Source organism: Schistocerca cancellata, chromosome 6 (assembly GCF_023864275.1).
Source record: "Schistocerca cancellata isolate TAMUIC-IGC-003103 chromosome 6, iqSchCanc2.1, whole genome shotgun sequence".
In the NCBI taxonomy this organism is placed as follows: Eukaryota; Metazoa; Arthropoda; class Insecta; order Orthoptera; family Acrididae; genus Schistocerca; species Schistocerca cancellata.
This window is the reverse complement of record NC_064631.1, coordinates 97,727,769-97,753,355: the sequence shown is the minus strand read 5'-3', so window position 1 is coordinate 97,753,355 and position 25,587 is coordinate 97,727,769. Positions and strand designations below refer to the sequence as shown.

Here is a 25,587-nt window from a genome sequence, read left to right as displayed (position 1 = left end):
AGATCAAATGAATTTAAACAATGGCCAGTGACGCGGCGTACTAACATTCAACACGTTATAAATCACGGCAATATACCATTTTCGTTAAAAAGAAAAGAAGAGAAAAAACTCTTATTGGTTGCCTTCGTAATCGAGAACAAAGTAGCAAAGTAGTGGCACTCACCGAAGATGACCATCTTCTTCGAGCCGGACGTCTCGTTGTCGAACGTGGAGACGACGCACTTGTACTCCCCCGAGAGGTCGGGCGTGGGGTTGAGGATCTGGAGTGCGCGGTGCTTTTTCTCCTTCTCGCTGGACGCCTCGTAGGTGAGGTTAAGGCGGTCCTTGAGCACGCCGAATCCCTGCGGCTTCTCGTCCTTGATCCACTGGTAGACGGGCAGAGGCTCGTTGTTGAAGTACCACTTGACGACGAGCCCGTCCCAGTGCTTGGGGTCAGCCACGGAGTAGTCGCAGTCCAGTATCAGGCTGCTCTGGCTGCCGTTACGTACTGCCTCCGGCACGTTCAGCTTCTCGATCTGCAGGCCCCAGCAACAACCTGCTGACAGGAGAGCACACTGTTCAGCTCTTCAGCCGTGAAATACATTGAAGCGCCAAAGAAACTGGTACAGGCGTGCGTACTCAAATACAGAGATATGTAAACAGACATAATACGGTGCTACGGTCGGCAACGAATATAAGAGACAACAGGTGTTCGGCGCAGTTGTTAGAGCAGTTACTGCTGCTAAAGCGTCAGGTTATCCAAATTTATGTGACTCTGAACGTGGTATTACCGCCACCTCTCTGAGGTGGTGATGAAGTGGGTATTTTCCTGTGCGGTCATTTCGCGAGTGTACTGTGAATATCAGAAACTCGGTAAAACATCAAATCTTCGACATCGCTGTGGCCGGAAAAAGATCCTCCAATGACGACTAAACAGAATCGTTCAACGTAACAGAAGTTCAACCCTTGCGCAAACTGTAGCAGATTTCAATGTTAGGCCGTTAAAAAGTGTCAGCCTCCGAATCATTCAATGGATCACCATAGATATGAGCTTTCGGAGCCGAAGGCCCACTCGTGTACCCCTGACAGCTGCGCAATACAAATCTTTACGCCTTGCCTGAGCCCGTCAACACCGGCTTTGGACTGTTGATGATTGAAGACATGTTGCCTAGTCGGACGAGACTCGTTTCAAATTATCTCGAGCGGATGGACATATACGGGTGTAGAGAGAACTTCGTCAATCCATGGACTCTGCATTCCAGCAGGGGACGTTTCTAGCTGCTGGAGGCTCTGTAATGGTGTGGGGTGTGTGGGATGTGTGCTGTTGGAGTGATATGGGACCCATGAGAGGTGTAGATACGGCTCTGACAGATGACACGTACGTAAGCATCCTGTCTGATCATCTGCATCCAGTCATGTCCATTGTGCATTCCGACGGACTTCAGCAATTCCAGCACTGCAATGCTACATCCGATACCTCCAGAATTGCTACAGAGCGGCTTCAGGAATAGTCTTCCGAGATTAAACACTGGTCACCAAATATCGGGGATGCCTTGCAACGTGTTGTTCAGAACACATCTCAACCACCTCCTACTCTTACGGATTTATGGACGGTCCTGAAGGATTCATGGTGCCAGTTCCCTCCAGCACTACTTCAGACATTAGTCGAGTCCATGCCACGTCGTGTTGCGGCACTTCTGCGTGCTCGCTGGGGCCCTACACCACATTAGTCAGGTGCATGACGTGAGATGTTTCACGGATCTGATACATGGTGATAAAAATAAAGCTGGCCTGAAAAATACACTCCTGGAAATTGAAATAAGAACACCGTGAGTTCATTGTCCCAGGAAGGGGAAACTTTATTGACACATTCCTGGGGTCAGATACATCATATGATCACACTGACAGAACCACAGGCACATAGACACAGGCAACAGAGCATGCACAATGTCGGCACTAGTACAGTGTATATCCACCTTTCGCAGCAATGCAGGCTGCTATTCTCCCATGGAGACGATCGTAGAGATGCTGGATGTAGTCCTGTGGAACGGCTTGCCATGCCATTTCCACCTGGCGCCTCAGTTGGACCAGCGTTCGTGCTGGACGTGCAGACCGCGTGAGACGACGCTTCATCCAGTCCCAAACATGCTCAATGGGGGACAGGTCCGGAGATCTTGCTGGCCAGGGTAGTTGACTTACACCTTCTAGAGCACGCTGGGTGGCACGGGATACATGCGGACGTGCATTGTCCTGTTGGAACAGCAAGTTCCCTTGCCGGTCTAGGAATGGTAGAACGATGGGTTCGATGACGGTTTGGATGTACCGTGCACTATTCAGTGTCCCCTCGACGATCACCAGTGGTGTACGGCCAGTGTAGGAGATCGCTCCCCACACCATGATGCCGGGTGTTGGCCCTGTGTGCCTCGGTCGTATGCAGTCCTGATTGTGGCGCTCACCTGCACGGTGCCAAACACGCATACGACCATCATTGGCACCAAGGCAGAAGCGACTCTCATCGCTGAAGACGACACGTCTCCATTCGTCCCTCCATTCACGCCTGTCGCGACACCACTGGAGGCGGGCTGCACGATGTTGGGGCGTGAGCGGAAGACGGCCTAACGGTGTGTGAGACCGTAGCCCAGCTTCATAGAGACGGTTGCGAATGGTCCTCGCCGATACCCCAGGAGCAACAGTGTCCCTAATTTGCTGGGAAGTGGCGGTGCGGTCCCCTACGGCACTGCGTAGGATCCTACGGTCTTGGCGTGCATCCGTGCGTCGCTGCGGTCCAGTCCCAGGTCGACGGGCACGTGCACCTTCCGCCGACCACTGGCGACAACATCGATGTACTGTGGAGACCTCACGCCCCACGTGTTGAGCAATTCGGCGGTACGTCCACCCGGCCTCCCGCATGCCCACTATACGCCCTCGCTCAAAGTCCGTCAACTGCACATACGGTTCACGTCCACGCTGTCGCGGCATGTTACCAGTGTTAAAGACTGCGATGGAGCTCCGTATGCCGCGGCAAACTGGCTGACACTGACGGCGGCGGTGCACAAATGCTGCGCAGCTAGCGCCATTCGACGGCCAACACCGCGGTTCCTGGTGTGTCCGCTGTGCCGTGCGTGTGATCATTGCTTGTACAGCCCTCTCGCAGTGTCCGGAGCAAGTATGGTGGGTCTGACACACCGGTGTCAATGTGTTCTTTTTTCCATTTCCAGGAGTGTATATGACGCATCTTAAGACAGGGAAGGTAACTTTCATTATTTACCCTGAATGTACATAATGTAATATAGGCTGCCTGTCTTAAGGTTAATGAAAGGTTTTCTAGGGTCAGTTTATTTTCCAACAATGCACGGATTGGATAATAATGTGACTGGAGCGAGGTACGGGCATCGAATGGAGCAAAATTTCCGAAATAACCTTAATTCTTAAATATACCGTTGTGGAACTACTGGCATAAAACGAATAAACGTTGCAATGAAATATTTCAGAACAACCAGCGAAGGCGGCCATGGTGATTGCCGCAATACAGCCTTGAGTTGTGCTCCGAAAAAATACGTAGAGGTTCATGCGTGCGCTCTGTGCAAATTTGGAAGGAAGAATATAATCTGTTCTATAATTAGTATTGTGTGGTAACTGACACGTACCGTAGGCATCCCTCTGTCATTACACGACGTTGCAACCTGTTGTTCGAACAGTATGGCTGGTGACATGTCCATTTTAAGCTGAGATATGACACCTATAATCAAAAACATCTCATATTCTCATCATTGACGCATATTTCTGTTATCTGTAAAGTCCCCTGAACAACGATAGTACGCGGTGGGTGAAGTAAAACTGATCTGCAAAATATTTCATGATCGTTAAGGTAGGCAACCCAACCTTCAATATCCATCCCAAGTGTTGATGATGTAAGTTGTGCTGCCTATCTTAAGGTACATGAAATATTTTCCATATCAGTTTTAATCATCCCATCCAGTAGCCTCGTATTGTTTCAGTAGCCAGATGCCTTGGTTTGTTAATATGTTGACCGTGCTGTGTATGTCTGCTCGTCTATCTTAGGCAGTAGCTCCCAACCTGGCATAATTACCCCCTGAGGGGTTACATGAAGCTTTATAAGGGGTAAAAACCAAAAGGGGACGATTGTGCTCCAGTCATGAATCTAAGCTACTTTTAAAAGATAATTATTACTATCACAATTTTGTACGACTGTAGTGAGTTATTAATAACAATTTGTTCACAATTACTAGCATTAACGCATTGCAAAATGAAGTTTTTCAGCTTTTGAAACAAATTTACGAAGGACAACTGCTTGACATAGTTAAAGTACTAGACAAATATTTCGAACTTTGTACGATGTGTCTTTGACAGTGAAAGTGACACATACGTAACACATGTCAGATATCTCATGAAAATCTCTAAATTGTACATATTTCCTGCAATGAACCAGAAATTACTTAACTGCTCACTTGCCATATAAAGATGCTAATCGACAGCGCAACACAAAAGTAAGTACATAACAACAGCTGTAGTGCTACTGCTATTATTATTATTGGGAAAGGTCAGAGACAAAACTCTGACATTCTCAGATGTTCCAGATTCTGCCCAATCAGAAATAAGGTGACCATGCAGCGGATACGTGTTTTGTCACAAGTGCCTATCTTCACTATGGATCGTTAGCTATCTTTTATGGGAAATGTTTGTGTATGTAGCTCTTGTGATGGATAGTAACTTAGTCATCATTCATTCTATCACTCACTCACTCACTCACACACACATACACACACACACACTCACACACACACACACACACACACACAAGCCCTCGCTTACGTACAAACCCTATCTGAATAGAGCACAATGAAAAGAAACGTTGCATTCAAGATCAATAAATGGGAAAGTTGATTTATTTACTATGAAAGCAATGAAAATAAAAACAAGAAACTGAATAAACTTGGAACTTGATCTATGACGTGCATTAACCGAAAATTATTATGAAAGTATTGAAAATAAGATCAAGGAATTGAATGAACTTGGAACATGATCTATGAACTGCATTGAGTGAGAAAATGTCAAGTATAAAAAAATGTTACTAGAAATAAACAGTACCAATTGCCCCGTTAACATATTAGTTTGTGGTTTAATAAAGTACCAGCAAAAGATAAATGTCATTCGTATTTTATGGTTTTAAAAACGAAAGTGCTCTAACTTTTTTTTTCATTCTTAAGTTTACGCTATTGTTGCCAATGGTCGGTGAAGGACGGAGGGGCGGTTCCACAAGCTGATCTAAGGGTTGAATGTCTTTGTAGAAAATGTTTCACTCTATGTCAAGCAGTCGTAAGTAAAAACACCAGCAGAGAATTTGCACCTGCTGTATATATTCGAAATCCATTACGCTGACTAGAGAGCAGATGCTGAGGGTAAGAATTTAGAATTACCACTAGCGATAGAAATTCCTGAAATTTTATTGCTTTCCAGATTTTTGTAATCTTGACATGTGTCAGAACTGACCTAGAGCGCTACAAGTACCGTTTTGTTTCTCCCTGTAAACAAATGCTCAGTCAAGTACTAGTCTGTGTTCGAATTCAGCGGCAACCCCCTTAAAAAAAATACCGAGCGCTGTGAGTCACTGGTGGGCGATATCCGTCTCGACTAAGCTAGCAGAACATCGCGGAGGCCAGCTATTTCGTTCATAAATGCCGCTCGATGGATGATGTACGGCGCACTTTGAGCTATAACACGTTATAGGCTGCCCTCCATCACCAGTGAGGTCATATCGCCCATCTAAGGTTTCTGGAAAGTGATCCTCTGAGACAATATTAATGAGGTAAACCCTTATAAATGACTTTCTGCCTCCATTTCTGGGCGATATGATTTATCTGAACAAAGGGTGGAGGGAATTATCTGCAGGCCGTGGAGATGAGAACTTAGTGTAATGGCAGCTCTACCCGGCGGATATATCGTGGCTATTACTCTCAAGGAGAAAGGCCCACTGCCGCTCCGCTGCAACAGGACCCTGGGAGGGGGCGCAAAGACACTACTGCCACGGTCACAGCTAATAGCTGCCGCTGCCCACCTAACCCAACGTGTCTGCATGAAAAAGTTTGGAATATGACGAGTGTAGTACCTCACTACTGGTGTACGCTCCAATGACAAAAACACATTTCCCCAGGATATATACAAAAAAAGCATTTAGATGGCTATATGCTGGCCATTGATAGACTTTTTCTTTAAAGATAACTAATAACTAGTATTCAGTAATTTCTCTGTGGTGTACGAGGAGTTTTTACGAAGAAAAGTCTTCAATCTACATTGGGAAGCACTTCTTCTATCAGTCAGGTATTATATTTCAGTGTGTCTACCGTCAAAGAGTGTAAAGGCCGCAATTTTCACCCCTTTCTAGGCCAAAGTTTGCATCATTAAAAGATGATGCAGATAATTTTTTCTTCTAGTGTGGCGCTTCTGAATGTTTCTTTTATTCTCAAATTCAGATGGATTGCCGACAGCAGAGTTCTTAAATGAACTGTGTGGATGTGATTAATATTTCAGCTGTTTGAAGAGATGCCTGCAACATATACGTGTGTGAACCCCACACATAAAACTAGTGCGTCCTGCTGTAATATTTTTGCTGTTATGCCATGTCTGAATTTATATTTTGTGCTTATTACATGTTTACTGCTGGGGAAAATTTTCTCTACTTCCCTACGACACTACTACCAAGCTCACGATTTCCATCTTTGAAGTTAGGTACTTTTATATTACTTCCGTTATTGCAATTCTTGGTGCTGCTGCCATCGCACTACTTGTGAATATTATATTTGAAGACTGGCTGGAAGCGTTACCCAGCTTAAAATTGAGTGTACAGTTTAAAAGAAATAGCTGAAACTGCGAAGCAAGCTACTGTACCTATATTCGTAACTTGGGTCGCTTATGACGAAACAAACGCATTATCCTGATAGTCTAACAGTTTGTGAACAGTCTCATGTGTAATTATCTGGCAGGGTGACACATTCCTCAATGTCTTGAAAATTAAAAGTTATGAAACAATAATAAAAAATAAAAGAAAATCTGTCAAGTGTTATCTGCTCGTGTAATAATTGAATGAACAAAGCAATAAAAAGTAACACTTATTTGTACACGCACAATGTGTGACCCTCTCCATATAGCGTGGTTCAGTGGAATAAGGATGGAAGGAAGATTATGGGTTAACGTCCAGTCGATATCGATATCATAAGACAAGCTGGACTGAGCTTCAGAGTAATTTAGTTGCATGTAATTGCTACCTGGAATCAAAGTTAAGCTGTTTGTATGTATGACCAACGAATTCCCCGATTTTCTCAGTACGTAACATGAAAAGCCACCTTAGAGACGATGCTGGTTTATGAAAATCTACCCACTAATCTACCCCAGCCTGTGCTTAAGCCATCATACACTAAATCTGGTGTATTCCTCCTCCGGGGAGCTACTCTTTGGATGAAGCACTTACTGATACTGAATTCTGAGATGATGTCATGTTGATCATTGCAACAAGCGCACCACAATGTTTCCATTTTGTTGTTCCTCTCAAAAGGAACACTCATTGGCTTTAATAACAGCCTCAAAGTAGGTGGCTATTTACTTGATATATAGGTTATAGTGCAATTATCTCAAAATAGGAAATTTATAAATTATTTTGGAAAGGGTCTTACCTCGAGAAAATACAATTCTCTTCTTTCCACTCTTACATTCTTCAGTGATGGTTGACTGTGTTTAGGGAGTTCCCTTTCGTTTTCCTAATCACGTGCACTGTTGTCTATGTGGCTACAAGGCACACAGCAAGCGTTTCGGCACGGTTTTTCACCGGAAACTTGTTGTCTAGAAACTGTACTGAAACTGTACTCGGAAACACACACTCTACCACTTTGAACACAGGTGTCTGGAGGAATGCACTGATTCTTCACTGAGATGGGCCGGTCCGCTTATTTATCTCCTACATATCACGTCTGAAGTGCGATGGGAAGATGTATACTTTCACAGAAGTCTTGCTCCAGCAATCTTCTTGAAGTGACAAGTCATGTTTTTCAGACATGGCAATAAATTCTTGTAGTAAACATTCGTGGGACTCTTGCTTGGATGCCACAATGAAAACAAGAGTTCATTCGTGACCTTGATAGTCACGCCAAACACTGATGTTGATCATAGACACAAGTTTCGTGCTACCTTAAGATTACTCATCTAATATCCAAGATATGACGATGCTCAGCACAGATTTATGTTACATGTTTTAAAAATATTTTAATTTCTGTGAATTTATAAATTACATTTTGGATAGTGAAAAGTCGTTGAATTCATTTCTTTTACAACATGAAACTAGTTGCAGAAATTAGTTCTATACTTTCATTAAAAAGTGAAGCTGATATTGATGTCTCTAGAGCCAGATACTGTAGGTCATTTCATACTTTCACAATTCATTTGTGTGCAAACAGAAACGTGATATCTTAAGGAGTTGGGAAATATCTAAGGTAAAGAGTTTAGGTAATGACTGTTTCCTATCGCTTTCGTGTACGGTATCCATGAAGAATGACTGTCAGTACCAACCAGTGTTAGCTCTAAGTTCTCTAAATTTAGCGCCATGTTCATTAAGAGTGTTGTATGTTACAGGAAGTGGTGTGTTCCTTGGACCACCTTGGAAAATAGTCTTTCGGAATTTTGTGAACAAAGCCCTCGGCCGGGAACGACGCCTCCCTCGTAGCGCCTCGCAATCATCTCTTTGACGCTCTCGATGCTCTCACATTCTTTGAACACACACATAATAAAACGCACAGTATTCTACGAATCTTCTCCGTCTCGTTGTAATGCAGGTTGCTCAGGATCCTAGAGCAGCGAACAATAGTCATTAATTGGCTGAACGAGAATACTGTAAGCGGTCCTCTTTATGCGTCAGGACCCTTCGAGTAAACCAGAGGCTGCCGTCCACCTTTTGCAAGTTTAGATGTGATTATCACACTTTAAATCACCCCGAACAGGAACTCCTAGACACCATATGTCTTCGCGTATTACTTTACATTTTGTTCACGTATATAATCAACTGCGAATCTTTGCGTCAGGCGCCGATCACCTTCGAGTCTCTCCCCATTTCGTAAGGGGCTTTCTAGGGACGTCACCTCCCCGTTCATAACTGCGTTGTCTGGCAAAAGCCTATAAAGCGTACTTTCCTTATATTCCTGGTCATTTACAAACGTGGCGTATCAGAAAATGTGTATCTTACGAAATACACTACTGGCCATTAAGATAGCTACACCACGAAGATGACGTGCTACAGACACGAAATTTAACCGACAGGACGAAGATGCTGTGATATGTAAATGATTAGCCTTTCAGAGCACTCACACAAGGTTGGCGCCGGTGGCGACACCTACAACGTGCTGACATGAGGAAAGTTTCCAACCGATTTCTCATACACAAACAGTAGTTGACCGGCGTTGCCTAGTGAAACGTTGTTGTGATGCCTCGTGTAAGGAGTCGAAATGCGTACCATGACATTTCCGATTTTGATAAAGGTCGGATTGTAGCCTATCGCGATTGCGGTTTATCGTATCGCGACATTGCTGCTCGCGTTGGTCGAGATCCAGTGACTGTTAGAAGAATATGGAGTCGGTGGGGTTCAGGAGAGTAATACGGAACGCCCTGCTGGATCCCAACGGCCTCGTATCACTAGCAGTCGAGATGACAGGCATCTTATCCGCATGGCTGTAACGGATCGTGCAGCCACGTCTCGATCCCTGAATCGACAGATAAGGACGTTTGCAAGACAACAACCATCTGCACGAACAGTTCGACGACGTTGGCAGCAGCATGGACTATCAGCTCGGAGACCATGGCTGCGGTTACCCTTGACGCTGCATCACAGACAGGAGCGCCTGAGATGGTGTACTCAACGACGAACCTGGGTGCGCGAGTGGCAAAACGTCATTTTTTCGGATGAAATCAGGTTCTGTTTACAGCATCATGATGGTCGCATCCGTGTTTGGCGACATCGCGGTGAACGCACATTGGAAGCGTGTATTCGTTATCGCCATACTGGCGTATCACCCGGCGTGATGGTATGAGGTGCCATTGGTTACACGTCTCGGTCACCTCTTGTTCGCATTGACGGCACTTTGAACAGTGGACGTTACATTTCAGATGTGTTACGACCCGTGGCTCTACCCTTCATTCGATCCCTGCGAAACCCTACATTTCAGCAGCATAATGTACGACCTCATGTTGCAATTCCTGTACAGGCATTTCTGGATACGTAAAATGTTCGACTGCTGCCCTGGGCAGCACATTGTTCAGATCTCTCACCAATTGAAAACGTCTGGTCAATGGTGGCGAGCAGCAGGCTCGTCTCAATACGCCAGTCACTACTCTTGATGAACTATGGTACCGTGTTGAAGCTGCATGGGCAGCTGTACCTGTACACGCCATCTAACCTGTTTGACGCAATGCCCGGGCGTTTCAAGGTCGTTATTACGGCCAGAGGCGGTTGTTCTGGCTACTGATTTCTCACGATCCATGCACCCAAATTGCGTGAAAATGTAATCATATGTCAGTTCTAGTATAATCTGTTTGTCCAATGAATACCCGTTTATCATCTGCATTTCTCCTTGGTGTATCAATTTTAATGGCCAGTAGTGTACGAGGAGCGTTTCCGTAAGTAACGAAATACAGTTTTTCTTTTTCCTCAGAGCATGTTGGTTTTATTGAGGATTCCAATACATCATATTAATCCCCACTCTTTTGGCTACAAGAGCGTATTTTTCAACGTAAGGTCCGCTCAGTGCGACAGCCTTCCGCCACCAAACTGGCAAGGCCAATTGTACTCATGGTACCACTCTAAGGGTCGACGTGTGAGCCAACGTCTTACTCCATCAATAACCTGCCCATCATTCACGTACTGCTTCCCGCGAAGTAATGTCTTCATTGGGCCAAACAGATTGTACACGAGAGGTGGGAGAACCTTGCTCTAGGATGGATGAAGAACATTGTAATGAAGTTTTATGAGCTCCTCTTGTGTGCGCAGACTTTCGTGAGGCCTTGCGTTGTCATGGATAAGGAAACGCTCCTTTGCACTTTTGTGGCGAGGAACACAGTGAAGTCGATCCTTCAGGTTCCTCAGGGCTGCACAACACATTTCAGAGTTGATCGCTACACCTTGAGGGAGGACATCAAACAGAATAACCCCTTCAGAATCCCAGAAAACCGTCGCCATGACTTTACCAGCTGAGGCTGCGGCTTTTTCTTCAGAGGAGAGGTGGTATGGCGTCACTTCATGGATTGCCGTTTCGTTATAGGTTTGGAGTAATGAATCCATGTTTCATCTCCTGTGATCATGTTCGACAAAAAATTGTCACTCTCAATAACGCGCAGCCATCTCCGCAGAGATGGTCCTTCGTTCCTCTTTATTGTCTTCTGTTAGGCCGTCAGGAACCCGGCGGACACACATCTTTGAGAGCCCCAACAGGTGGACGGGTGTGACAGCACTACCAACAAAGACGTCAAGTTCGATTGTGATCAGTCGATCACCTCAAATGGGGGTCGCCGCACGTTCCAACATTGCAGGAGTCGTAGCTGCGTGCGGCCGGCCGGCATGCGGAAGATCTGACACGTTCGAACGACCTTGTTTCGATGACCACAAACGCCTTGCCCAACGACTCACAGTGCTTTTGCTCATCACCAGGTCTCCGTAGGCATTCTACAAGCACCTATCAATATCTGCGATGCTCTGATTTTGCGCCAAAAGAACTCAGCGACAGCCCTCTGCTTGGAATTCACATCCGTTACAGACGCCATTCTGAAGGCTACGAATAGCGCCGCCACTTAGCGGAACTTCTTGAAATTACAGAGTCCCCAAGCACGAATAGTCCACGCCGTTCCACGACAAATTTTGCATTTCTCCAACCGAAATTGTCTGAGAGAAAAGATGTTGCCTTACTTATTCAACTACCCTCATAACAAGTCAAAGGAATTTTCATTTAAATAGAAAAAAGTAAGAAACGTCACTATTTTTGCGGAGTTATGAACATACTTTGTTTTGAAGTTTTTCACAATGCTACAGCATCCTGTCATAATTTCTTGGTACAGAACATTACTTTTTTCTGCCACGTAGCTGCTGTGTTTAAATGAACTGTGTAAAAATCAATTTAAATCAAATTTCTGTCCATTTTAGTTAGGGATCTATACTACTAGCCATTAAAATTGCTACACCAAAAAGAAATGCAGATGTTAAATGGGTATTCATTGGACCAATATATAATACTAGAACTAACATGTGATTACATTTTCACGCATAGATCCTGAGAAATCAGTACCCAGAACAACCACCTCTGGCCGTAATAACGGCCTTGATACGCCTGGGCATTGAGTCAAACAGAGCTAGGATGGCGTGTAAGATACAGCTGCCCATACAGCTTCAACACTATACCACAGTTCATCAAGAGTAGTACCTGGCGTATTGTGACGAGCCAGTTGCTCGGCCACCATTGACTAGACGTTTTCAGTTGGTGAGAGATCTGGAGAATGTGCTGGCCAGGGCAGCAGTCGAACATTTTCTGTATCCGGAAAGGCCCGTACAGGACCTGCAACAAGCAGTCGTGCATTATCCTGTTGAAATGTAGGGTTTCACAGGGATCGAATGAAGGGTAGAGCTACGGGTCACATCTGAAATGTAACGTCCACTGTTCAAAGTGCCGTCATTGCGAACAAGAGGTGACCGAGACGTGTAACCAGTGGCACCCCACACCATCACTCCGGGTGATACGCCAGTAGCGATGACGAATACACGCTTCCAATGTGCGTTCACCGTGATGTCGCCAAACACGGATGCGACCTTCTTGATGCTGTAAACAGAACCTGGATTCATCCGAAATAATGACGTTTTGCCACTCGTGCACCCAGGTTCGTCGCTGAGTACACCATCTCAGGCGCTCTTGTCTGCGATGCAGCGTCAAGGGTAACCGCAGCCATGGTCTCCGAGCTGATAGTCCATGCTGCTGCAAACGTCGTCGAACCGTTCGTGCAGATGGTTGTTGTCTTACAGACGTCCCCATCTGTTGATTCAGGGATCGAGACGTGGCTGCACGATCCGTTACAGCCATCTCCACTGCTAGTGATACGATAAACCGCAATCGCGATAGGCTACAATCCGACCTTTATCAAAATCGGAAACATGATGGTATGCATTTCTTCTCCTTACACGTAGCATCACAACAACGTTTCACCAGGCAACGACGGTCAACTACTGTTTGTGTATGAGAAATCGGTTGGAAACTGTCCTCATGTCAGCACATTGTGGGTGTCTCCATCAGCGCCAACCTTGTGTGAATGCTCTGAAAAGCTAATCATTTGCATATCACAGCATCTTCTACCTTTCAGTTAAATTTCGCGTCTGTAGCACGTCATCTTCGTTGTGTAGCAATTTTAATGGCCAGTAGTGTAGAATTATTAAAAGTCTTTGCGATAGGTGCAGCATGCTGCACGGTACTGGCTGTGCTCGAGTGGATGTTCTGGTGGCGGAACGATGATTTAATTTGGGTTGAGTCCCATTTTCATGAATGCACAACGCAGTGAGCCTTCTGAATTGACTGCGAACGACGTATAAAGTTGCTGGTGTCACAGGGTGACGAGCTGTCTTGATGCAGTGTTTGAAGGCATGTTCGGTTAAATTGCGTAACGTATCCTTACTTTGCCGTATACAAGGCAGATCAGAATATATAAATAAACAAGGTTCGGTCTGCCAAGAAAATTGACTTAGAATAAACATGGCATACCGATGCGTTGAAACGTTTCTGATGTTCGGCGAACGCTGACACGATGCTAAGAAGTAGCCATGACTTATGCTGTAAGATGTCCTGGTAGAAGACCTCAATCAGCCTTTATGTTCTTATGGCTGAACAAAGACTTCGAGAGTTTCATGGTATGTAAGTATTTGTTTGAGCTGCCTCACGTCAGCTTACGAGAAATTGCTACAGTCACTGGTGGCGAATAATACACAGACACAAGAGTCATCCAACATTATCACAGGAGCTGGGTGAGAACAATTTCAACTGCATAGTTCCTTTCTGTGAATAATATCACTCTGGATGCCTTACAAAGTGTTATGTTCACTGATGAATTCACGTTCACAAATTAATGGGCAATGATCCGTCAGAATATGCATTACTGAGATACAGAATATCCTACGTGGGTACGTTATGTCTGACAATCGTAGAAGATGGTCCATTAACGTGTGGTGCGGAATCCTTGGAGATTAAACCACCGGTCAATACTACTTCGCAAATTGACAGGTGATATGACAGAATTTTTGTGATCGACAGTTCCGATTCGCTCCTTCAAAATGTTAGTCTAGAAGTTAAAGGTTACATGTGGATGCAGCACTATGGTCCCGCAAGCACTTCTACGAGTAATGCTGTTCAGGAACAGAACGACAGATTTCCTGCAAGATGGTCGTGGCGACGTGGTCCTCAAGGATGGTCCGCTGAGTCGGCCATTTTAAATCAGTTGATATATTGTTGTGGGTACAGCTAAAGACTCTTGTTTACATTATCGTACCCGCGACCCAAAATGACTTCAAACTGCGCATCCACAAAGCTTGTTGTTCCGTGACACCAAATTTTCTCGTCGTCCACGATTTTACCAGAGCTATCTTTGCACTTAGAGGTCCGAAAACATCTTTAGTGATTTGGGTACGTTACCTAAAATACTTGTTAGGAGACAAATATGGTTAATATACCACTCTCAATTGTAATGAAACGAGGTACAGTAATCAGTTATCTAAACTGAGTCACAATGATTTATGAGAATTCAGGCTTTCTCGGGGAAATCTGATGATGAAATTTTCCTGGGTTATCAGCCGTGTGAAGGCGTGGTTCAGCGGCAACGTTTCGACAAGTTTCCTACCAGTCATTTTCTGGTGAAGTCGCCTGAAGATGCCGAACAGAAAACTTGTCAAAACGTTGCCGAAAAACTCCGCCTTGACTCGGCTGACAAGCAGAGAAATCTTCATCATCATAATGATTTGATGAATATTCATCACCTACGAGACAAAAGCATTTCTTAACGAACCATAGCTTCAGTGCCTGCTGAACTTATTTTCATCGACTGCAAAGAAAATTTGTAAACACACTTAGTGGGAAAAGAGAGAGGATGACAGCAGATGACATACCGGCTCACGCTTGGGCTGTTCGGAGGTAGATATCATGTAGGATGGTTGAAGATTCATGGCAACAGGAATTTTTGATTTCACCGAACACAAAGAAACGAAAGGAGTCAAAATAGTGTGGTTAACTGATCACATGTACGTGGCACACAACTCAGGAATTTAACAGTCCGATAAACACATGTGTTTACTTCTATGTGGAGACATTGTGTATTAAAGTTAACGTACACATTTATGGACAATAAAAAGGCATCAGAGCATTTCAGTTATTCATTTATGAAATACACTGACGGAAAAAGTCGCAGCACCAAAAAACTACTAATATATAGAAATGAAATTTCTGTAATGTATTTGTCTAGTCGTCGAATGCAAGTGATTTAAGCGGCAAGGACACAAGTTAATGTAAGTGGGAGATAAGTCATTGCAAATGTGAAGTGCTGTTACATTAAAAACCGCTATAACCGGCAGAATATTGAATGTAAGCATGCAAATGTGGATGGATTGTGTTTTACAGGTGCCGGATGTCAATTTCTGGGATGAAGTTTTGTGCTTGTTGCGCTTTGTCGATCAATACACGGACGGTTAATTCTGTTTGTCCATACGCTAGAGTTGTCTGATAGTGTCCCATCTGTGCTCGACTGGACACAAAGCTGGTAATCGGACAGGAAAAAGAAACATGTTGACACTCTGTAGAGCGAGATGTTGGTAAACACTCGTTCGGATGCTGTTAAAAAATGGTTGAAATGGCTCTGAGCACTATGCGACTTAACTTCTGAGGTCATCAGTCACCTAGAACTTAGAACTAATTAAACCTAACTAACCTAAGGACATCACACAGATCCATGCCCGAGGCAGGATTCGAACCTGTGACAGTAGCGGTCGCTCGGTTCCTGACTGGAGCGCCTAGAACAGCACGGCCACTCCGGCCGGATGATGCTGTTCAAAAATGGCAGCACAACAAATCAAATCAACTGACTAACGTCAAAATTGCAACGAGGGTGAATGGGATAACCACAAGAGTGCTCCTAATGTCTTACGAAACCGCATCCCACTGTGTTGATCCACTGTCTCTTGCACGCAGAAACGTTGGTTGCAGACCCCCAACAGGCCCCCAACAGGCCCCCAACACACGGCCATCACTGGCATCGTGGAGGAATCAGCTGTCATCAGAAAGCAAAGCAGACCTCCACCCTCTCCTCCAATGAGCTCTCGCTTGAGACCATTGAAGTCGCTTTCGGTGGCTCAGAGCTGTCCTCGAAATAACCGATTTGTAACAGTTCGCTGTGTCTCTGTGGTGCGAACTGCCGCTCAAAAGCTGCTAGACCCATACGCCGAACACGAGAGTCTTCTCTCTCGGTAATGATACGTAGCCGTTCGGAGTGTGGCCATCTTGCGACCGTACGTTGTCGAGACCACCACTGCCAGCAATAATTTTACAGTGACTACGTTCTTGGTGAGTCTTGCTGCAGTGCCGCAGAATGAACATCCAGGTTCTCGTAGTCCTATTACACGACCTTGTTCAAACTCAGTGAGGTTTTGATAACGGCAGCTTTGTTGTCTTAATCATTCTCGGCTAACAACTTACGCTTACAACGTTACAGCGCATATTTAAAGCAAACCTGATATCTATTCTCATAGTGGCGCAACTGGGACCACTCTTCTGCGACTGGTGCGGAATCTTAACAGACATCATATTTTTGATGTAGTAATACGCCTACCAACTTTCGCTTATGTCGCACAACTCCATGTTGTTCTGATTTTTTTTCCCGTCAATATATATAGAAGTGTGATGGCAGACTTGTACAACTTGTTTCTCTATAGTCGTTACTGCGTAATCTAATTCTCCTTCCCTTGTTTTCACCCATTACTAACTGTAACGTCTTTCGTAAACTGCATCTAATAGCTGCTTCATTGCAGCTGGTAACAAAATGAAGTAAATTACAAAGGGAAAGTAAGACTTAGAAATCCTGATTATTTGTGCGTGCTATTGTGTGTAATGACTATTGTGTGTGCGGCGTTCCCTAATGGTCTTAATCGGGACACAGTTTTGCGTCGCCATCACCTCGGCGCCAAGTACTAATTAAAAATTTTTAATTGCGCCGGAAGGGTGGGAATGGCAGCTTGCTCATTTGTGCTGAAACCCCTGACAGGCGCTTCGGTCCGTTAAGATGCAGTAGTGGATGAAAGGAAGGAGGCCGCCATCCGCAACAACGAAAGGCTGAGTGCTGTAGCGGCGACAGACTTCTGACAACACAGTCAATTTGACTGCTGAGCCAAACACTGATTTCGACAGTTGCAAAATTTTGTTCATTTTTTCCTGCAGTTATTATCCTTTAATCCGCAAAGCAACAGCCCTTTGTTCTGATTACTACTACAGTCATCTCCATATGCCACTGGCTGCGTGTCATGATAATGTTGAGATTAGTTTCGTTGTATCCATTGCTTCTCAGGCTTGTACCAAGTGGCAAAATGTCTGCAGCTAGATGCGAAATTGTGAGGAAAAATGACTGTATTATCATCGGCACACTAAGCGAATGCACGTTAATGGGGAGCATGTGAATGTATCTAGAAGGAACCGCTATTTGATGTTGCTGCCAGTACCTTTATTGAGCTCGCGTGCAGTGGAGAACGAACAGTATCGTTCCGTTTTCATGCTTGAATGTCAGTCTTTCCCTTATTTCAGTGCAGGTATAGAAGAACAACACTAATGACCAAAAACGTTTCCCGTGATATTAGGGGAGATAATCTAAAACACTCCGTCCGGTGTAACCTTTTCGTAGTACTACCCTGAAGATTTGGGAACAACCTCTGCAGTGTGGCCTTCATGTCTCAGAATATATGAATGGCTCCTGTTTTGGAGATAACGAACCCTGTCGCCCGATTTTCGGCTAATGCGGCTGTAACTTAGGAAATTCATTTTAATTTACAGAGTCGAGTTTGTCATATTATTTACATGCATGTCCTGTACGTCGCTTGTTTACTTCTGACATCTTAATAATGTAGCACTAATCTCTTCCCCCGCACCATGCACCTACAGCTGCTGACAAAGAGAACACCTCAGCGCCTCTGAGGTTTACGACCACGCCGCAGCCACTACGACGAATTACAGCATCCCAGTTAAATATCTCAAAATAACTCCCCGAATTTAAATTCAGGTCGAACGAACACTCTCGCAGTAAAACATTCCTATCGGCATCGGAAAGACACATTATACTGTGGTGGTAACACTTAAATCGATTGTAAAACAAACCTTTGACGACAGTTTTGAGCAGATGTAGAAAAATTAGCATGCGTACGTATTGGCCGGTGCAGCTTGCTATGAAGACTAACAAACACCATGACAGAGTATGAGATACCTTCTGATGAATCAAATTAAATATAACGTTTTAGTACTGGATTTAAGGGGAGTTGGAACGCCCTGTCCCGAAAATGTTAAATTTAGTGACTTGGCTACCCTGTATTTGAGGGACCACTGTAGGCATTGACATGAAACTTATACAGGACATTAAACTGTATGTTCTGAGTCTATTGATTTACAATAATTGCATTTCAGCCACTGCTTTCGGAAATACGATTTTTTAATCACACGGTTAAAATTTTGTGTACTGTTTTGTGCGTTATCCTACATAATTGTAATTATACATAACATTATGTTCTTCTTTTAGTTGAGTAGATTCAGGATGTGTATGCTATTACTCCCTGAAAATTTAAATACTCTACTGGAAGTGATTTCTGAGATTTTGGAAAAAATCCAACAAAAAATGTAGATTTTCAGGGACGGTTTCTTAAGTTTCAAAGGACTGTAATTCACATAATATATGCTTAATTCTTTATTTTTAGTCACTCAGAAGCACCCTGCATCACACTGCATATCACCTTCATGATCTTTTCCCAAGTTTTATCTCCTTTTCTTCTTTCTGCACTCCTTAGTAGCCAACTGTGCTGTATATTCTGCTTTATCAATGCGAACCTTGTCCATCCGTTCAAGTTCTCTGATGCAGTTTGCTGCAGGATTAATTCCCATATGGTGCAGCACTTTCACATTGCCAATCTTGCCATCATTAAAAGCAATAACAGCATTACTGACGCCCCATTTTAGTGTCTTCATTCCAACAAATACATTTTTTGGTAAGCGAGTCCATATAAGATTATTGAACGACTCATTGGGATTTTCTTCAGTAATTCAGGATTTGACAGGTTTCCGTAAATAGGTTTTATGATATCCATGACTGCTGCTGTGATGTAATGTTTATGGTTGTATGAACTGTTTGAGTACGGGGCATAGCGGTAATTGCACCATTAATAATAGCAAGTGGTGAGACGTATGCTAACCATCACTCCCTGCCATTTGAGGTATTGGAAGCAATTAAGCCCATATACAGGGAGCTAAGAGACACTAAACTATTGTCACGGTGCTTACAGTGAAAGATACAAAATGTTAATGAATGTTTCAACCATGTGATATGTGTACGCCTGCATAAAACTGTGATTATTGGTTTCAACACCATGAGATCAGGTGTATTAGATGCAGTTATTTGCTTTAATGATGGGGCAGTTAGCAGATGTGATGTTTTAGAGTTGTTGGTCGCAAATGGGTCAGTTTGACACAGTTGCTAGAAAGATACTAATACTATGTTCTGAGGTGATTCGCTTTTCTGGCAGTGTCTTTTGTGAAATAAACTCTCTATACATTCCCCAAAGGTACCGCTAGATATTGCACAACTGGTTTGCGTTCGTTACGGAAAAACCGAAAATCCGACACGCTACTTCGTTACTGTTGATATATCTAACACATTCGAGTACGTGATAATCTCGTTTTATCTGTTTTGTTGTTCTTTGTCTTTGGCTATTTGAAATACTGCCACCTCACTGTCCTTGGTCACATACTTACAGACGTATCTGACAGATTTCACTGCGGTGTAGTATTCTACGTTTATATGTCTTGGAACACTTTGGTAAGTTGTGTGTTATAGGGTACTACCCATTGATTTTCTGTTTCCAGTTCTTCGCTGCCTTGTATTCGTATTTTGGCTGTAAAGCCACCTTTTTTGGATGATCGTCTTCTGTATTTTCGATAGCCATCAACTCCGGTTTGTGTGTCGTCCACGAATGGCTTTTGGTAGTTTTTAGGTACGTTTTCCGTCACACATACATCGTAAATTGGGATTAAGGTCTGCATGGTCCATAAATCATGTTTTTTGCTTCTTCTAATAATTTCCGGGTATGCAGCCGGATCCCGTCGACATTCTGCCACGATATTTCGGCCCAGAGACGTCCGGCCATCATCAGGTGAGTACACAACTACTGAAGAGCCCAGGTGCAGTCGCGGTATTTATGCCGAATCTCGCGCATTTCAGAAGTCACATGTTTTTTGCTATTGTTTCTTACAGCTCTGCATCATCTTGCGGATTGAGAAATTCGGCTAGAATGATTTCGTCGATATCCGTGGTATGAAATTTGTCGTGTAGCCATTTGAGGTTGTGTGAGTGAGGCAGACCACGTTTTTGAGGTGTCACCGCCAGACACCACACTTGCTAGGTGGTAGCTTTAAACCGGCCGCGGTCCATTAGTACATGTCGGACCCGCGTGTCGCCACAGTCAGTCTTTGCAGACCTAGCGCCACCACATGGCAGGTCTAGAGAGGCGGACTAGCACTCGCCCAGTTGTACGACGACTTTGCTAGCGACTACACTGACGAAGCTTTTCTCTCAGTTGCCGAGAGACCGTTAGAATAGCCTTCAGCTAAGTCCATGACTACGACCTAGCAAGGCGCCATTCACCCTATCTGGAGAGAGTCTAATTTGTATCGTCAATAGCGATGTACCACAAGGATGCATTAAAGTTGAGTATTAACTTAGATACGTACTTTTCTTATTAGCATTCATTACTTATCCTGTTCCAGACTTCACGCCAGTCGGCGTGAGTTGACGCGTGCCCTTTCGGTAACCTCACCCTGTGTCTAGACTGTCTTGTCTAGACACAACAGTTTTACCATTCCATTGTGTGCATCCAGCATCTAATGGTTCAAAAGATGTGGTATTTTGTGATGGCTTCAATGGATGTCTTTTATTTCTCTGAAAACTTGGTCTATTATCGTATCAATGCACGGGGTCTTGTCCGTATCCTAGTTGTTCTTTAATTTATGGCTAGAACGAGTTGCGTGTGAATATTATGAAGAGACCAGATACTCCATATTTTCTTATGTAGCTCATGGAATCTTGAGTCTATTCGTTTATGTGTCTCGCGCGTCTTATTTATGATGAGTCAAGATAACCACCGCTTCAATGTCGTCAATGTCTCCGTCATTTATGATTGCATCCCGAAGGTGTATGTATGATTTCGTGTGTAGTTTCTTCTAATTCTTTCTTACGTAAGGCATCCGTTCCGCTTCCGTTTTGCAAACATACTTACTAGGAATTGTTGGAATAAACAATGAGTGTTGACAATGTAATTTTATGTTTCATTATCAAATGGTTCAAATGGCTCTGAGCACTATGGGACTCAACTGCTGAGGTCATAAGTCCCCTAGAACTTAGAACTACTTAATCCTAACTAACACACATCCATGTCCGAAGCAGGATTCGAACCTGCGACCGTAGCGGTCGCGCGGGTCCAGACTGTAGCGCCAGAACCGCTCGGCCACCAGCGGCCGGCTATGTTTCATTATCTCTGATGATTAAGTGGCAAGCATAGTCGTCCTTGGAAGTGACTTTTCTGTTTGTCTCTACGTCTATTTCAGGTTGTGTTTGTTTCAAATTAAAATGATATGCGCCCTCTCCGTGCAAAAATGTTAATGGATATTGGATTGCATCATACGAATGGTGTGTCACTGCAATGCGTTATAGTCCTCCTCTTCTTCGTTGTACGGTTATGTCACAGGTTGAGTTTTCTTGTCCATAATTACGAAGGAGACTTCGTCTACTTGAAGTGCATTAAATCGACGTTCGTGTTCTCCCTGTGGCCTTTTGTCGGTTAGAACTACAACTTTATAGTTGTCTGAAATCATTCGTCCTTGCGGTGTTTTGAATATGAGACTCAGTTGATTGTATTGGTTTAAGACCCTCTGTACATCTTGGACTATTTCTTATCTTAGTCCACTGATATTTGTGCATCGTTAATCAATTTCTGTTTCTTCGTTTCCGATGAAATACGCCTGCAGAAATTTATGGTCTTTGTTGAGTAGTGGTGATCCCATTCTGTGATAGATTTATCCTTGGATAGAAAAAAAAATAATCAAGTTCATCTATGGTAGGGTTGATCGAAATGAGGCCGAAAGAAGTTATTTGAAGTCAGGCGTTCTGCGCTTTTGTATTTTGAAGTACGTATTTTCATTCTGTAGTTTCCCAGGTCGCGTATGTAAAAATTCCTGCGGAGGCATTTCCAGTGGTGGTAATCGAATTTTTTACTTTCATGCAACAAAACCTTATTGTTTCTCTACAGATTTTTTTCGCGTTTCAAAACTGACAGCTGTTATTGATTTTTCCGATTACGATGTGTTTGTGTTTGTTATATTCTTTCTTCGGGTCTTAGTGGAATGCTTCATTTGTTAGATTGCACTGATTACTTGTCCTCGTCCGAGCTTCTCGTAGGGTGATATTTTCATGGCTGGCATGAGTATGCAGTCTTTTATTATAAGATTGTGTTACAACTCATGAAGCTTCGATCCGTTCATTTTATTGTTCTTCGGTTTGTCTGCTTTTCAAGGTGCTCATTGTCGTTCGTTGGCAATTTAAACGTGCTTCGCGCTCTTCGTCTGTTTCGTTTCTTCGCTTTTTTCTGTTTTTTTAGCCATTTTGATTGGAACTGGCAATATTTCCTCCTCTTTCATGTTCGGGCGTGGTGTAAAATAAAAATCAAATCAACTTTTGATTAACAAATACACTAAGTACGCTTTACACACTTTTCATATTTTGTGTTCAATTTATATTCAGGCACTGTGTCACTATAACTACTCACACTTCACTGTGTATTTTTATTCACTCACTGCACTACCTTTTCGGTTCCTCCATTCGTCACTGATAAGAAACCGCCGTTCGAACCGACGGCAGGTATTGCTTTATGCACCCCTACTAATGGGTTGCCCACCTGTGACGCATCCCAGAATATATCAAACACGCTTGGAATGGTCCACAATGATGCAGAAAATTCCACAATATTCTAGAGCGTCCTGAAATCTTCCAGAATGTTCCAGACTACTTCAGAACATTCCAGAGCATCCTGGATCATTGTGGAACATTCCAAAACATTCTGGAATGTTGTGGAATGCTCTCGATTGCTCTCAAATGTTCTGGAATGTACTACAAATGTCTAGAGGGCGAAACTTACTAGCTCTTATATGTTCAAAAGCACGCCCTTCAGATAAAAAAGGGAACCTTCTTCATGTGTCGGGGATAGATGGCTACCACTCCATATAAATGCTTTCTGAGTTTTAACGGCACGCATAGTGTACACTTACTTTTGTAATATAAATATTGATCATCCATCAAAGTCCACTTTTAGTGTAGCAGATACTAGTAGCAGCCTACAGGTCATCAGAGCTTTACTACAAGACTACACGCAGTTAATTGTAGGCAAATAACTATTCTTAAATTACTGGAGATGTAAGGGCTACGAAGTTTATTATACAAGCAAGAGATTACGGCTACGCGCTAATCTTGACATCCGAGGACAGGATGTACTTCAGTGATCGTTCGCTTTACTACGCTCTCGAGTTTTATTAACTTTCTGGGATGAATCGTTTCAGACTATTTAACTGTTTCACTGTGTTCGCTAATACATACACCGTAAAAGCATCGCGGGACTCATTTACAGTAAATTAGCTACCTGGACGTCCACTTATAATCACAGCTAGCCTGCTTGCATCTTCTGAAGAACTCAATGCGATAGAAGAACTGCTTCGATGACAACATAAAGGCAACATCTACGAGAATTCACAGAAAAAAGGGTAGGAGGACATACTGTGCGCTGATTCTTTAAGATAATTCAGGGAAGGGGTAGCGTAACTAGCGCACTCTCAAGATGAAAGGCATTACGAATTATACTTTATGTCACTCGCACCACGTTCTACGGAACCGCGGCTAAACTGAGAACCTGTTACGAAGGTTACGTACCGCGGAGGATGTCGCTCCATGACGAATATACGGGTGGTAACAGCTGAAATGGGCTCAGAAGCAGCACGGAAGTTGGACAGATACATCGAGTTGCAACATCAGTAGATAAAAATCCTACGTCAAGGTATTCATTACCAGTTTCCACTCATTGACGAGCCATCTTGGGATCTAAAATACAGAAATTGTATATGAAACGTGGACAATAAAAATATACTCAATAATTCAATTTTCATTATGCAGTACATACCAACCTAAAATGTTCTGTGTGAGAATCATGACGCATCGTCGTATTCTCAGAGCGAAGTAGCTTTAGTTAGGTTAAAAAATTATACAGGCATAACAGCAAAAACTTTATAACGTGACTCAGTAAAAGCATGCAAAACTATATTCTGAGTGATATCACATACCTAACCTAAAATGATAAATCGCAGTTCGTTACGTAAACTGACAATGTTATATCACTAAACAAATACTGTTACAGTGCCCCTATTCCCACACATGTGTGGAACCGATCGACAGGAATGATAGTTGCATCTTCCATGAGCGGATGTAAACAAGATACCACTTCTAATATTCATAACAGGAACAATGAAAGTGTCTGTGTGACAGCTGTCAGCCAACTTGGTAAAGTGTAGCATTATAGCTACAGGAAAACAATGACTGCCAGATGGCACTACCATATAACTAATGTAATACAGGTGTGATTCCATAACGACAAAGGATGTTAATATAATGAACATGTAGACATGAAGAATGAAAGTGTACAACGTTAAATGAAGTTTGTTTTATGCAATACGCTTACAGAGTTTTCGGAGGCATTACTTTTCAGCACGCCCTCATGGAATTACGCTCCGTCACACACCTTGCGTGTTCTGCGGAGCACTGATGTCGACGTAGGTGTCATAAGTCTGTGTTATTATTTAACGAATTTTTTACAAACAACTTATTTCACGACACATGTATCTTGCGTGGATCAGTATCTGACGATGAGATTCATGGGCTGCACCTATTTGTTTTTATTCAGTTTGCAGCATCGGAACATCAGTGCTTGAGCATCAATTTTCTACAGCGGCACAAAAAGAATCTTCAAATTTTAAACAGCGAGATTTTCGAAATACTTGTGCGTAATTGGCGCCATTCAATTACAAGAAAGTCGAAGATGGTCAGTATGTAAGATCGCCTTGCAGGAGTTTGTTACAGGTCCTTACAGAGGAAGTGTACGTCAGTGGACAGAGGGCAGTCACTGTGGAACAACGTTTCACTGCGCCACCAGTGGGGCTGCGGCACGGGGCCGGCGCAGTAAACGGCTGGGGCAGCGGA

At 43.6% G+C, this 25,587-nt stretch overlaps 1 protein-coding gene across 4 annotated transcripts in view; it reads right to left on the bottom strand.

Moving 5' to 3' along the window:
- The window catches only part of LOC126190763 (hemicentin-1-like), a 1,169,490-nt gene that overhangs the window by 679,161 nt on the left and 464,742 nt on the right, over positions 1–25,587 (bottom strand). For 3 of the 4 annotated variants that reach the window (XM_049931283.1, XM_049931286.1, XM_049931285.1), the window contains exon 2: positions 164–538. In XM_049931283.1, coding sequence (XP_049787240.1) covers positions 164–538 — 375 coding nt within the window. The remainder of the gene's footprint in view (positions 1–163; positions 539–25,587) is intronic. The other variant, XM_049931284.1, reaches the window with a different exon arrangement.